The sequence below is a fragment of the Gopherus flavomarginatus genome, chromosome 11, assembly GCF_025201925.1.
Source record: "Gopherus flavomarginatus isolate rGopFla2 chromosome 11, rGopFla2.mat.asm, whole genome shotgun sequence".
Classification (NCBI taxonomy): domain Eukaryota; kingdom Metazoa; phylum Chordata; order Testudines; family Testudinidae; genus Gopherus; species Gopherus flavomarginatus.
In genome coordinates this window covers 42,046,435-42,062,240 of record NC_066627.1, presented here as the reverse complement: position 1 = coordinate 42,062,240, position 15,806 = coordinate 42,046,435, and the positions used below count along the sequence as shown (strand labels likewise).

Below are 15,806 nucleotides of genomic sequence, written 5' to 3'. Positions count from 1 at the left end.
TCCCAGCCACGTGACAGCAGGTGCTGTCAAATGGCTCACCACCATCCCTGCATCACCACTGGCCCTAGCTGTCTCCCTACCCACCTCCCCATCCAGGGCTTAATTTGTCCCCTGGCTTTCCAGGGTTGAGTAACTCTGCTGTGAAAATTGATATTTGTATGTTTGTTAATATCACTTTTCACAGCCTCCCAGGTAGCTAGTAAGTCTGCTGTGAAAAGTGATATTAACAAAAACCACTTTTCACAGAAGCAGACTTACTAGCAAGTCTTTTTAAAAAAGAAACCAAAAAAGCAAAAGCAACAAAAAAAAAAAAAGACAAGAATGTGCAAAGCACCTTATTTGTGTTTGTATTCTGTTTAGATCCAGTAAAGAATAGAGACAACTGTACATTATGTTTATTATTGAGTCTGCAAAAAGAAACTCTACGTAAATAAATTTGGACATGTATATTTATTTGTTTTTTCCTAAAGTTAATTAAGTATTTTAGCAAAAATTGTAAGAGTGCAGCCACCGACAAGAGTTGGTGGCTGCACTCTGAGGCCACTAAAAAAATTGTGGTGAGAACCCCTGAACTAGCTAGCTGTGGCCTATACCTCCTGATGGGCCAGCCAACACAACGTTCAAGCAAAGGGTTTTTGTATGTGCACGGGACTCAAGTTAGGATGTCAGCATCGGGTTGCCAGGTGTCCAGTCGAAAAGAGAACCTGGCAGTGTCCAGTCAGATGTATTGACTGAACATTAAAAGTCCTGTTACTGTTGGGGGAAGGGGTGCGTGTGTGTAGGAAGTCACCCAGCTCTGAAGTGGCAGCTCCCGTGGCAGCACGGATGCATCAGCTTTGGCCACAGGTGGCCCCTTCAAGGAGCATGGTTTGCAGGGCTGCAGCGGAAGACAGACTGTGGGGAGCCCATGGTGAGCTGCGTAAGGGGCTCCCAGTGGGCATGGAATGTTCCCCAAGAGGGAAGGAACACAAGCTGCTCTGTCAGCTGGTGCTTCCCCTGTTCACGCTCTCAGGCAGCTCCAGGGCAGGGAGGGCTCAAGCAGGAAGGGAAGGGGGCTGCAGGGCAGGTAGCACAGAGAGATGCAGGGGGCAGCTAGGCAGGAGAGCTGTGTTAGCTCATCAGTGGGGCTGCCTGGCTGCTCCCATGCAGCCGCAGGGCTCTTCTGATCTGTGCTCCCAGGCAGCCTGCTGGAGCTGGGGTTTGCAAGTCCCTGGAGAATGCTCTTGCTGGAGCTGAGGGGGGAGAGCAGCAAGCGATGGGAGGAGGCTGGGAGAGGAGTAAGTGGGGTGGGTGGGGCTGGTTTTCAGACTCCATGTCAGCAGAGAGAAATTGAGAGCACAGGAGAGACTGTCTGCCTGATAGCCAATAGCAGCCCACAGCTGCAATGGCTCAGCTCTACACTGACAAATGCCCAGTGCAGAGGGAATTTTGAGGGAATTTAACTGCTGAAATCTAAGTTGGCTATTGAGTGCAGTAGAACCTCAGAGTTATGGACTGACCGGTCAACCACACACTTCATTTGGAACCAGAAGTATACAATCAGGCAGCAGCAAAGACAAGCAAACAAACAAAAAGTAAATACAATATAGTCCTGTGTTAAATGTAAACTACTACAAAATAAAGGGGAAGTTTAACAAAGATTTGACAAGGTAAGGAAACTGTTTCTGTGCTTGCTTCATTAAAAAAATAAGATGGTTAAAAGTAGTAATTTTTCTTCTGCACAGTAAATTTTCCAAGCTGTATTAAGTCAATGTTCAGTTGTAAACTTTTGAAAGAACCACTGTAACATTTTGTTCAGAGTTACAAAGATTTCAGAGTTATGAACAACCTACACTCCTGAGGTGTTTGTAACTTTGTAACTCTGAGGTGCTACTGTATGTGCAAACTGCATTTTTTCAAAGACTTAAACCTTGGCCAAGTTTGGGCAGATTTCACATGGACTCCAAAAGTCGTATCTCTGACGTAAAGACCACCTCAAACAAATTTAAAGTCCTGCTCTAAAGCATGGGAGTGACAAGAACTTTTCAAAAAAACCCAACTTTTTAATTTGGGCAAAACAATGCATTTTTCCGTAGTCCTGCTCTTGGAAATGGCTGAACGTATTGGATCAAATTTTGCCCAAAATAATTCAGCCTGAGGCAGACACTTGGAATGCAAAATTTCATACCAAATTATTAAAGTTTGGCAAAGTTATAAGCAACTGAAAACATGGTCTTAGCATGGGAACTATCTGACAACTTCAGTAACAGCTGGTTTTAACAGCCCCGCCTATAATAGCTGAGCCCTAAAACATTAAAATGATTATTCAGATTAGTTTTAGGATTGTGTGGGATAAGATTGCATTTGACTAAAAACACTTGCTATGTATACGGCACGTTTTCTGAAGTGGGTTTAAAAAAAATATTAACTATCTGTGTGGATAGCTTGATTAGTCAAAAATCTCCCCATGAAAAAATGGTAGCAATTACTGAAGTTTGATCCTTGAGCTCCTAGACCATACATTAACATCTTAATACATTCCTTTTTTATATATATTTAGACTCAATGTTTCCTACTGTATCCAGTTTCACAAAGTAGATATTAACTCATTCACAAATTACAGCAAAATTAATGGCCCTGCTGAATTAACTCGATATACTTGTGTTCTGGAATTATGTGGTTTTGGTAATATATTTAAGAGAACAATCAGTGCAGCTTGTATTTTCTGATAACAAGACAGCCCTCCAAATGAAATTATGCCCCTTAATGGATTTTATTCCTTATAAATATTACACAAACTGCAAGTTAGATCGATGTAAAGACTGCCTTGAAAATTAGTGAAAGGAATCAGTCTGATTAATCAAGACCACAGGATCAAGACAACGCACTACAGTAGAACCCAGTTAATCCATACCTCAAGTGTCTGCATGTACAGTGATCGCCCCAGTTCTGAAAGATTTAACAGCAGAGGCTGTAGTGAGGACTCATATTACTAAGATTTCACTACTTTTACAAAATGCACTTCGGAATATTGACTAGTACACTAAGCATTACAACTATGTTAAAATAAACTATAAATGTCAAAATCAAAGAAGAGAGGCTCAAGATTTTAAAAGGTATTTTGGCATCTATCTGCATCTTTAGGCACCTAAATACTTTTTCAAATCTGAACCACAACAATTTTGTTATGTATTTGTACAGTACCAGGTAAAATGGGGCCCTCCCCCCACAGGTGCTAACTCAATACATATCATTAATACAATGCAGTGAAGCTTTATTACAAGACAAAACCAAATTCAAGCTACGGAAATGTGCCTTTGATGCTGCAAACAAGTACTGAGGCAGTAAAATGGAGACAATGAACCTTACGTTCTTTAATATTAAATAGTAATGTGTATTTTTGAATAAAAATGCAGTTTTGTGCTCTTCACGGACTAGATAGGAATGTTAAATCATCTATCATTGCTTTGAGTTTTCTGTATTCTATATCACTAGTCAGAAATAATGATAAATATTACAGTGCAACTTCTGTAAACATTTCTATTTTTTTCCCAATGTGAATCTCTAGAATATTCAAGGACAAGGAGTCCTATTTTCCTCCTCAATATAGTTCCCTTCTCACACCTACAGAACATTCCATATTGAGTGAAACTGATGAAAGCTCCCAGACCACACATTTTCTAAAAACAGAACTGAAAGTAACTAGTTACTAAGTCCAGTTAAGAGAAGGGAAACAGTCTCCTTCCTACTCCCCTAAAACTGCAAGCATTAGTAAGCAGGATGTACAGTAAAGCTCATGATGAGTAGAGGCAGCTACTCTTTCAAAATCAACAGGGATGCCTCTATGTTGACAAATGTTATTTACTCTCAGCAAACCTGGGTATAGTTTCAAGCTGCAAAACTGGAAGGGGGGTATTAAAAGCAGAAGTGAGGGACAGAAGACAGCAGAAGACTTGTTCTTACAGTTAAGGTTAGAGCGTTGTGCCTCCCAAGTAGTTCTATGTAAATTTCATCATAATGTGTATTTGGGTGGTGGGGAGGGGGAAGAGAAAGACAGAGGCAGTCCAGGTGCATTAAATATGTAACCTACCATGGAAAGATGTTGAAAAGTTTTTAAATAGTTAGGATAAAGTAACTATAGGGCTTAGCTGCTGAACGTGCATGGAAGAGAGATAATACTCCAAGATACTGATGCCTAGACAATCCAGTGAAGCATGCTCTAAAAATGTGACTGATTAGATAAGGGATGGGGCTTCTTTCATGGAGATGGGAGAGGCAGCTAGGATAAGCACCTCTGCTCTACACATGGGTGGGCTCTTCTTGGTCTGTGAAAGAGTGTGAGTCTGCACATCCCAAAATCTCTTGCTTTTCAACATGACTTAAGACTAGAAGTAACATCATAATTTAAAATCTCTCTGGAACCCTCTGCTAGAAAATAGCTATTCTTTCTCTCAATATAGAGAATCAACTGTCCTCTTTAAAAAAAAAAAAACCAGAACTCTGAAAGGAGAAACGAAGCTATGCAGAAGTAAGCCCAGCCAACTCCTCAGATTTTTCCACTAAAAAAAACTAGAGAGAGAGAGAGAGAGAGAGAGAGAGAGAGAGAGAGACTAGAGGGGCCAAATTATTTCACTTTTTAATTTCTAAAAGAATGAAGGTCAGTCTAGTCCATGGGGCAGGGCTTAGTCTTTCCATCTTGGCAAGTTACGGACAGGCAGATGGATTCAGTGGGAAGAAACAGAATCTAAGCCCCAAACCTAGGAAAAATAAAGCTCAATTCACACACCATTACACACAAATTGCTGGCTTGAGGTGTGTCTCACCCTAGTACAGGAGGCCCACCTCTCTGTAGCATTTTAACCTTCATTGTGCCACTGTGCAAGGAGGCATGCACATGGAGAGACCATGCAGGTCTGTCTCCACACTCCCTCTGCACTGCCAAGAGGACTACAGCTCTGGCTCCAAATCAGCAAGTATGAAAGGAAAGGGAGGAGTCAGAATCTGCCCCCAGAAATGCATAAGAGGGTCAATGGAGGGGGCAGTGGCTGCTATGCTAGCTCACTGGCTGGAACAACAGCCATGCAGGGGCTAGATCACAGCCTGCCCACTGACTGAAGGCAGATGCCATCCTCTCAATCTCCATTCTTCCTGCACAAAGGCTGTGTGTGGGCTTTATGCAGGCTTTGCACAGGGATGGGTCAAGTTCACCTTTGATAAGCAAAATTTTGGAATGCCAAATACATAAATTTCAAGTTGATTTCTTCACTGTTACTGTATAGAAAGACTAAAAAGCTTGGTTTTAAACAACTTATGAAACCCAAGTTTCCTGTATCTTGCAAACCCTTTTGTATATTAATACACTACCTGCAAGAGTGCGAACATGCTTATTAGTAATCTATATGTAAACATATATAAATAAAAGAATTAGACTGCTCTTGTAAAAAACAATTAAGTATTCACCAATACACACTTGGAAGCAGTCCTAGTGAAGAGGACTATGGTAAAAAGTAATACACATTTACAAAACACTCAATCAGCCTTAGAAATAGATAACTGCCAATTTCTATCAACAAAATTGTATAAACTTAGGGTGTGAGTGGCTCAGAGGAAACAGAAGTCACTGAACCTTTTAAAAAAGATTAACTTTGGAGAAGCAAAAAAACATCGTGGAAACTGCATTTATTTTGAAAACCAAAGATGATTAATAGAATTTGTATTATTTAAATTCAGTAGCGCTCTTTTCTTGTTTTACTCTGGCAGTTTTAAAAAGCAGAAAGCATTTAAAAACCTTGGATATTTTCTCTGAACCAATTGTCTCCTTAGAAGAATAATTTAACTGTAGAATAGAAACCTAACGCCCATTACCATTATTAATGGTTCTCTTCACACTGAAACCAAAATAGTCCTCAGTGGTGGAATCTCTGTTTTGTCTTTGGTGGGTTTCTTTTAGTAGTTTGTTTTAAGTGTGGCCATTGGATCAATTTGAAGATAATCAGTCTGTCATTATAATTTTGCTAAAAGTAATTTTTGATACTTTTCTAGAAGATTCAGTAGCAATGAAGTATGCCGTGATTTCAAAGCAGAGTTAATTTCTGAGCAAACATTTTTCAGTATCAGCATTTACCCTTTGGTTCTAGAATATTAAAAATACTGAATAGTGCAGTATCAAAAAGCACCAAAAGGAACTATAACTAACAAGGACAAAATTCTTTATAAAAAGAACTACTAAAATGCTGCAACAAATTCTAAGTTAAAAAACAATGTAAACGTTGAGATTACAGAATAAATTAAAAACGAATTGGACAATGAAAAATAGTCTAGACAAATTTCTGTAATTTGTCACTAGTGGTCAGGTTTTATTTTTAGTTCAACAACCCATGCTGTAAAAATCAACATTCCATTAGATGGAGCAGGATGGTAAAACCATCAAAGGCCATTCCTGCCTGCTGACCCAACACAAAGTCCATGTCCAGGAATCATGAACGATTGCAAAAAATATTTTAAGTTTTCTCCTGAGTTTTCATCTTAAGCAAAAGATAAAACTGTTATCCCACTTCCATACAGAGCAACATGACAGAGGGAGTCCAAGTTCCTAATATTACCTACTTCTGCTAGCAGAAACAGGAAGGTAACCAAATGCTACCAGAAACATGGTTTTTACTAGTTCTGTTAGTAAGGACAGAGCAACACTTTAGGCTATAGTATTATACATCAAACTCAAAATCCCAAACCTCTAAATATTTCTTGTTGTGCAGCAAATAAACTTACAATGAAACCACTTTAAGTGACGACATAAAGGACTAGAAAAATATCAGTAACCTAGAGGAGGGTGGTCTAACTGCAGGTCAAACAAAATCGTATTAGAAACATTGTCATAACTTTACAGTGGTTTCTTAAGACCCAGAACTGTGCAAGAGTCATGGTAGGCAGACTCTTTATAGCAAAGATAATTTTAGACTTACTTTTGGTCTGAGGTAAACAGAGACATAAAATCATATTTTACTTTATCTAATGCTTTTAAACTTGTGAAAGACCCAGTCCTAAACGCAGTCTTAAGCACTCCTAACCACTGATCGTTATATGAAATGAGATGCAACTGTTTCCTCAATCACAAAATCTTGCTTTTGACTTCTACCAAAAGCTAAAGAGAATGATAAGACTCCAATGTTCATAGATGGTACCTTTTACCTATAACTCTTCCAAATAAAAAAGGTTTCATTATGCACTCGAGAACTAGATGTTCTGGTGGTCCCTTCTGGCCTTCAACTCTAAGACTATGACTAAAGTATACGTAATCTTTATAGAAAACAAACACAGAAAAACTACTGAACTTCTGAACTCTGCTATGAGTAAAGATCTGCAAATTTGCCTCCAGTCTCTTAATATCCCTATAATTATTACTATACATAGTAATATTAATATGGGAGTGGAGTGATTCCCATTCTGAAGTCTGTATTAACTATGCATCAAGCGGCTGCTGGTGGCTCCATCACCTTCTTTCTAGCTACTAAATTGCATTAAAAAGCTACAAATTAAGTAGATGTTCCTCCCAGTCTAACTTTTCCACATAAACAATTGCTGATGCCTCAGGGATTTTATCTGATTGCCAGTGGACAAGGAGGTGCGGTCCAAGTGATTGTCACTGGAAAGGAAGGGGACTGGCTTTCAGACACACCGTTAAGACACAGTTTATCTCAGGAAAAATTGAGTCTTCTATCAAGACTGCTTAAAGGGATCTCCAATGTCTGCAATATAATTTGTCTTTAACATGTAAAACTACCATTACCTGACTAATTTTAGTGGTCCCACAAGTGGCTGATTAAGACAGGATTCACTGTATAGTAAACATTTATTCTTTTCATGGGATAGAATGTGTGTGTCAGGAAACAAAGTGCATTCTATCATTTGCAAATACTAAAATTATAGCTATTGACAATATATATCAGAACAGAAGTACTACTTACTACTGTGCACAATCAATCAACTGATATTCATTAGACCTCTCGTAGCAGGCTTTCACACCTTCATCTTGCCAAAGTGTTTTTGTATGTTCATAAAACTCCTGAAAGCAAAACAGAGGGGAAAAATGTCAGCACGAAAAGGAGTATATACATATAAAGAAAAACGATTATGAATGCTTTATAATCATGAGAAATGAAACATGCTTAGTGCTAACTTTAGAACACAGCTAGATTTCTGTACCATCTTGACTTTAGACAATCTGATACACTGTCCTTGAACTGCTTTGTTTGTGGGCACAGATCATGTTCTAATACATGTGCAGCTTTGAGCATGCTGTTGGTACTTCTCAATATGTACCACTAACTGTTTGGCAAAGCTTGCTCCGCAATCTCTCTCTTCCGCTAACTCTTGGTATTACCTTCCCTGTATTACTTAATTCACCATTTTCAGGGGCTAGCACATTTACATTGCCGAGTGCCAAGTATTCCCCCTCCCACACACAATGCATACATACCTGTAATTCTTATGTAAAGTAGAGACCACATCCCTGATTTTAGACACAAGATGCAGAGGCTTAATAACAAACTAAAATAATTTAGAACTCTTGGGAAATGCACAAGTCATGTGACCAAAGGGCGTACATAGAATATCACCACCTCTGTCAGCTTCAAACAACAAAAAAACTCCAATTCACAGGAGGTGACGGAATGTGGATCTAGGTAACATTTTCCAAAAGCACTAAAGTGACCATTTTCAAAAAAGTGACTTAAGTGCCTAAGTCCGGCTAACTTTCAATGAAGTGGGCTCCCAAGTGCCTATGCCACTTCTGAAAATGGGAGATAGGCACCTAAGTGATTTAAGTGCATTCAAAAATGTGATTCCCCTTAATATAAATCACTATCTGCAGAGAACAGGAACTTTCTTTTCCACCAATAGATCCATCCCTGAAGATTACAAAGCTCAAAAGATGTCTCTTAAAAAAAGAACATTTGCTTTTGTAAATAGCAAGATATCAGGAATAAAACCTCACAGAGATACCTCAACCAAAAGCCTAGATTAGGAGGAGTATGAGGTAGGAAAAGATGTCATAAAAAGTAAGAACAGAAACATACTTCTGACATCTGTCCCCCCAGACTCTCAATATCTAGAAGTAACAGTGGTGGGACACTAGCCCTACCTACTACTTTCCATAATTTGACAGTCTGAACCCACACACACTGCACCAGGGACATTTCTCATATCAAAACAGAGCATGACCAATACATTAGTAAAATGATTCCATGCAACAAGACAAAATCCTAATTAATAAAATATGTATGGTAACAAATAAAACCCTCCCTCCTAATAAATGTACTAAAAATAAAAGTACAATATCTTCAGTACCTGTACACTTCAACTATCTAAGAAATATGTATCTACAAATTCCAGTTCCGCACAATACGGGTATAATAAGGAACTAATGGGGAAAAGGAGAGAAATAAACAATACATGCTATATTATGTTCTAAGTTGATAGTTATGCAGATACCTGAAAAGTATTTCCACACAGACCTACAAAAGAAGTTTAGAAAACAGTAACATCTCATACCAGAATGCAGACGTAATACAAATTGGAAAGCATGTGCTATGCAAAAACACTGACACTTTTTCCAAAAAGACACTGAAATAAAACAGTGCAACGGACAACCTCTTTGTCTTAAATTTTATTGTATTTATTTTTAAAGTAAAAGGAGAGCGCAGATCCAAATCTACTTTCTCCAAGAGATGATTCTTAACTTGTAGATTATGTTGACTGACTCTACATGCCAGTGACAACTGATTTCCCTGCTGTGTAAGTGACCACGTGGAAGGACTGTTTGGACACCGTTCAATACCCACTCTTACCCAAGCAGTAAGATCTTGTACTGTCATATGTGCAGAGAGTAAAAATAAATAAACAATTAGAAAACCAACAACAAATGGCCGAATATCTGGTTTGAACAACAAATTCCAGGAACACAAGGCCTCCAAAAGTCTAAAATGCATAAGGGGTCACTCTCCATCTCAGTCCATCATTGTAACAACAAGAGGCCTGAAAATTTCAAATTCCTTGAGGGAAGGAATATTTGCTGTGTAAGATATTTCAGGAGATGGATTAATGTGATTTACCTGAAGACGAGGTGGAAGTTTTAGGTAGAGCAGAAAGCAGACACTTGTTGGGCAGAATAGGGCTAAAAGGGAAGGTAATGCTTGTGCTTTGCACTGGTTTCCTGTTTGCTTCCAAGTGCAATTCAACATGCTGATTGTCTCCAAAGTCTACATCTCTCTATGCCAGGGACAGGCAACCTATGGCACACGTGCCAAAGGCGGCACGCGAGCTGATTTTCACTGGCACTCACGCTGCCCGGGTCCTGGCCACTGGTCCGGGGGGGAGAGGGGGTTCTGCATTTCAATTTAATTTTAAATGAAGCTTCTTAAACATTTTAAAAAACTTTATTTACTTTACACACAACAATAGTTTAGTTATATATTATAGACTTATAGAAAGAGACCTTCTAAAAATGTTAAAATGTATTTATTACTGGCAAGCAAAACCTTAAATTAGAGTGAATAAATGAAGACTCGGCACACCACTTACGAAAGGTTGCCGACCCCTGCTCTATGCTATGCTACTGCTGACTGGAACATAATTACTAAACCCAGAGATGGGCAACAGGGAGCTTGTGGCTAAGAGTTACCACCTCTGAAGCCTGCTTGGCTGTTCATCTATCAGAATAACAGTGTATCAAAGAGCAGTAAATTCTATACCTGATTAACACACATTCAGTTCCTCAATTTGTACACATACTATGCACAGATTAGATACTACAGGGCCACATTCATCCTGTGGAATAATTTATTTATCCAATCAGAATATTTTTTTCAGTCTTTTTATTTATTAATGACTAATAAGCTAATTTCCACAGAAAGAGGTTCATTATGGCGACCTCCTGAAAATAAATGCTTAAAAAAATTAAAGGGGAAAAATAAGAAATCTAAACTTAGTTTTGAGGCATTTAAGATGGCCATAACAAACACACTGGCTCCCTTTCAAGTTTCCCAAATCCGCTATGATAAAAATATTTATTTTACTCTTTTCCTCACTTAAGGGTGATATATTGCCTGAATTTAAGGTCTGTTTATAGTTTTGGAATTGTCAGCAATCCACTCAATTTAAAAAATAATTAAAAAACACAGACTGATTCATTTATGTTCAAATGTACACAGAAGTATAGAGGAATTGCTCTTCTGGGTTTCAAATAAGCGGTGATTACTGGAAGGTATCTATATCTCAAGAATGATATAATTGGGCTACATCAGACTTCTAACATCTGTAACTTACAAAATAAATTATCAAAGGATTTACAGGATTTAACTTTCTGCAGTGTAACAACAGATGTAAGCACACTGCATTTATGGATTAAAAGCACCATACAAGAACTAGATATTATTATTGTGCCAGAGTTAAAGATGACATATGTTACTAAAATGGTTTATAATCAAACACATCTCCCAGGAAAGCTCTATACTTCAGTGCACCTGCCAGAGACATACTAAAAATACTATATGAAAAAAGGCTTTCTGCATGTGAAAAAATAAGTTTGAACTCCAGCAACTTTACATGTTTGATATATAATCATATTTCTGGCTTCTAGCCCAACAAAGAATTTTTGAATAAACTTAAAAGAAACAAGAAGCCGATTAGTAATTTAAGTACACAAACCACTGCACACACGACTGTTATAAATAACCATAGACTTTTCTCTCTATCAGAGCTTTTAAGCAGTTGGGAATTAATTTCCTTAGACCGGTTATTCACTGGCTTAGGTACCATATTCCGAGTCACTTTTTCTGCAAGCAGAACTGCATATGACCTTTCAAATAATCATTGTACAGTTGTTGGGTTTTTTAAAATTACATTTTCCCTACTTCTTGTTTAAAGGAAAGAAATGTCTCTAACTAGCACTGCAGTTTTAAGACACCATTGTTTGGATATCTCTTCAGGAGCTCTGCTATGGAAATGGCAGTTTACCAATGAGCAGAATATTCCTGTTTCATGGGCATACAGCACATGATTAGGTTATATCCTCCCCAGAAAGATACGTCAGAAGCACCTCACATTCTTATACTGTCCATGTGATAAAACAGCAGCCGTATCCAATTCCCAAAGTTTTATTTTAGGACCTCTACAAAGAAATTCAGCTTCTTGGTTTTGCCAGCTGAAATCCCCTTTCAGCCAATGCGTTTAGTTACAGCTCTAACTGTTCTAGTATCTTAATGGTCATCATAGAATCATAGGACTGGAAGGGACCTCAAGAGGTCATCGAGTCCAGCCCCCAGCACTCATGGCAGGACTATTATCAAGACCATCTGCCATTTGCTAACTGGAAGTAGATTTAGCAGTCCAGATTTGCAGGCCAGAAGAATGTGCAGGTCTAATCTGCACACGTAACCACCCTGAGTGTTTGTGCAATTGTGGCAAGCAAGCATCTAAATGAACTGTCAAGCACACATTAATCACTATTGGGTGTTCACTCTTTAGTAATTGTGCACACAAACTAGACACATAACTGTGCACTCATTTTTTAATTTCCCCAGTGGTGTAATCCTAATCCTCCCCGCACACTTTTTTTTCTATGGGGGAAGAGGTCTTTAGAGGGCATGGAAAAGTTTATTCAGAGAATGAGGTTAATTTTTTTCAGCCTTTTTTCCCCCTCCTCCTTAAGCGTTCATGGAACAAAAAGCCAAATTTGACATCAACTGGTGTTACACCTAGGAAAGACTATGGGATTCTAAATATTAACAGTTTTAAAATTAGGTCAAATTCAAAACCACAGCTGTCTCTCTAACATGAAATTAATCGATATTTGAAGAAAGAAATAATTTCCTTGCAAAGGAAAATGCAGGTGGGATACAAGAAGCAGGAGAAAGTTTCAATCAGTATTACTTCAAAAATCTCTCTTGCCTCTCGTTAGTTCTTTTCCTCCTTCCAACCCTTTTGTGTGCCCAATTAATTGTCAGTAAATTCTTAATTCTCAGTCTTGTTTTCATTTCTCCTACCCCATGTGTTGCCCTCTGATTAAAACTTTGTATTTTCTAGGCTTTTCTTATTTTGATGTTTCCTTTCCCCTGGTCCCAAAAACTTGGAGTTTATTTTTAGTTATAAAGCTATTCACAGTGCAGTGAGGGAAAGGACTTGTTGTCCAAAGTCCCTGCTGCTCTGGTTACCTGAGAAGAAAGGAGGAGAAAGAGAAAGATCGATTTACACGTTTGTGTAATTTTCTCACAGCTGAACTCTAATTGCCCTAACAGATTTGGGATAGCTAGCCCAACAGTTTGGTGCACATTTAGTATTAAAACAGATTTAAATCATCCAACAATCCAATAATCTTCAAATATGCCCTAAAATATTAAGTTTCTTTTTTTTTCAGATCAGCAATCAGCACAAAAATGAACGAAAACACAAATTTACAGAAACTTCAGCAATGCATAGAGAGTCCTCAGGCGCTGCAAATGTATGTTTGTATTAGGAGAAAAGAAACAGCAGCTTAATGAAAAAAAAATGTATTAGAACAATGAACCTCTGTTGCATCTACCCAGGATCTTAACTTTATGTTCCAACACACTTTTGATCTTCCTCCCTCACTCTTGTCATCTCTCCCACTAACTTCTCTTGTCCCAGAGTTTTGTTACCTTGATGCATCTCTTCAAAACAAGCAACAGCAAAACAACTGAGGAAATACAAAACTACCACGATTTTACTGTACTTTTTACCTTGTATTAACTGCTTAGCTGCTGAATGATTTACCAAGGCTGTTCAACATGTTCTGTTCCAAAACTGTTCAGTGTTCTTTCTGTTTATTTGAAGTCCGTGCCAAAGAATGCTCAGTGTAGAACTTACCGTAATCATGGATAGAAAGGACCACAAGCTTTTTGAGATTGTGGCAAAATTTACACTAATTTAATTCTCACGTATCCAGCTCTCATACCTATGGGCAGGCTGACCTTATAAGTTAACTCTAGCCTCTTTTCACCCTAAGCTGTCATCCAGGGACACTGATGTCCCACTTTGGCTCACCTGAGCAAAACACAACCAAGAAGTTAAAGGGGCAATGACACACACTAACCTGTAACATGCCTAAATCTCATACCTCGATGTTGGAACCTTCCACAGTTGAACCTACTTCAGTCCCCCCATGGCTGGCATCTTAATCAGTGAGAGAAGGAATCCCCCCACCTCCCAAATGCACCAAAAGTGATAGGCAATAGACTTCCCCTATTAATGATTTAAAAGTCAGTCAATTTTAATACATTGCACTTTTCCAGACCCTTTCAACCCAGAACCCTAACGTGCTTTGCAAATATTAATAGATTTAATATCAACCCCTGTGAGGAAGGAACCAAGGCACAGAGGTTGGATAACTTGCACAAGATCCTAGAGGAAATCTCTGGCACAGCTAGGAACAGAACTCCTGGACTCCCAACTCCCATTCTCATGTCTTACTAACATTTTATAGTAAGGGCTTCTCAGGAGGACTATTCATCACAGCAATTAGGTCTAAGAGCAGCAAGGAACAGAGGAAAGTAAAAATAAACCATGAAAAAAACCTCCCTGGAAACTCAACATGGAAGCAATTTAAAAATGGACATTTTCCAGAATAAGCCAATGTAACCACGCTGAAAATAACCAAAGCATTTCATACTACAACCAGGATAACCTGGTGCAGGACAGAAACACGATAAAATAGTTAAGCACATAACTGAATACCACTACTCTTACAGGAAGGAGATTAGGAGCGGCTCCTCTTGTCATGATGTTATAAGGGGAGGAAAAATAACCTCAGATCCTTGCCCTACAACTGCTTTTAGGACCAGCTTTCTAGGTTAGAAAGCAGAAAGGCTGAGTCTGGACTTAACACTCACTCAATCAGTGATGTGGCCTGCAACAGTGTCCTCATGGTGACGTATCCTACGTCCCCAAGATAATACTTGGGTCACAGTAGTGGGAGACAGGTAAATGAGAGACCCTCTTCTTCATTCTCCTTCCGGTCATTTTAAAACAGGAAGACTGGTCCAAATTAACAATAAAATATTTTAATACTGCAGATTAGTCTTTTCTGATGTCTGTCCTGCTAATCTGAACTGCACCCAGCAATATTTCTGCAATCTTTTTAATATGGTTATTAACTGTTCACGTGGGATGGAAAAAGAATTCAAGTCCACATTCCTTGAACTTTATTGGTGTTCCAAATCAGGACATACAATAAATAGTGAGTAACAGATTACTGTATTAGAAAGAATTTTTTTTTGTTTTGTTTTGCCCATATGGGGCAATCTTTTGTCTTGAGAGCATCTCAAAAAATCTTCAAATATTTTGGCCTCGATTCTGATATCGCTTACACAAGTGCAAATCAGGAGTACCTCTTTTAAGGCAAGAGGTGTAAAACTGGTGAGAGATGAGAACCAGACACAGGGAGTAAAACTAAGCTCTACTTTTGTTAGAAAACCGCTTCCATTAAAAGCAATTGATTTGAGTTATTTAAAGCATGTTAAATGGTTTCTTAAAACAGATTTCAATCTTTAAAAATTACAACAGATGCATTTTAAGGATTCTGAAATAATCTTTAGTATAACGAAACCATCAACATGAAGGATGCATGTAGCAATAATAAAGGGTTAATGAAAAAAACTGGACAAAACCTTAAGGTCTCATTTAAGTCACAGATGTTTGCCTGAGGGGCAAGATAAAGTTGGAAGATATTAGCTTAAGGAAAATATAAAATTTTGCTACATATTTAGGTGAAAAGCAGAAACCAACTCACGTCATGCAAGACCACTGCGGAGAAG

At 38.4% G+C, this 15,806-nt stretch overlaps 1 protein-coding gene across 1 annotated transcript in view; it reads right to left on the bottom strand.

Moving 5' to 3' along the window:
- The window catches only part of GNAS (GNAS complex locus), a 159,488-nt gene that overhangs the window by 57,701 nt on the left and 85,981 nt on the right, over positions 1-15,806 (bottom strand). The window contains exon 5 of the mRNA XM_050917806.1: positions 7,944-8,041. Coding sequence (XP_050773763.1) covers positions 7,944-8,041 — 98 coding nt within the window. The remainder of the gene's footprint in view (positions 1-7,943; positions 8,042-15,806) is intronic.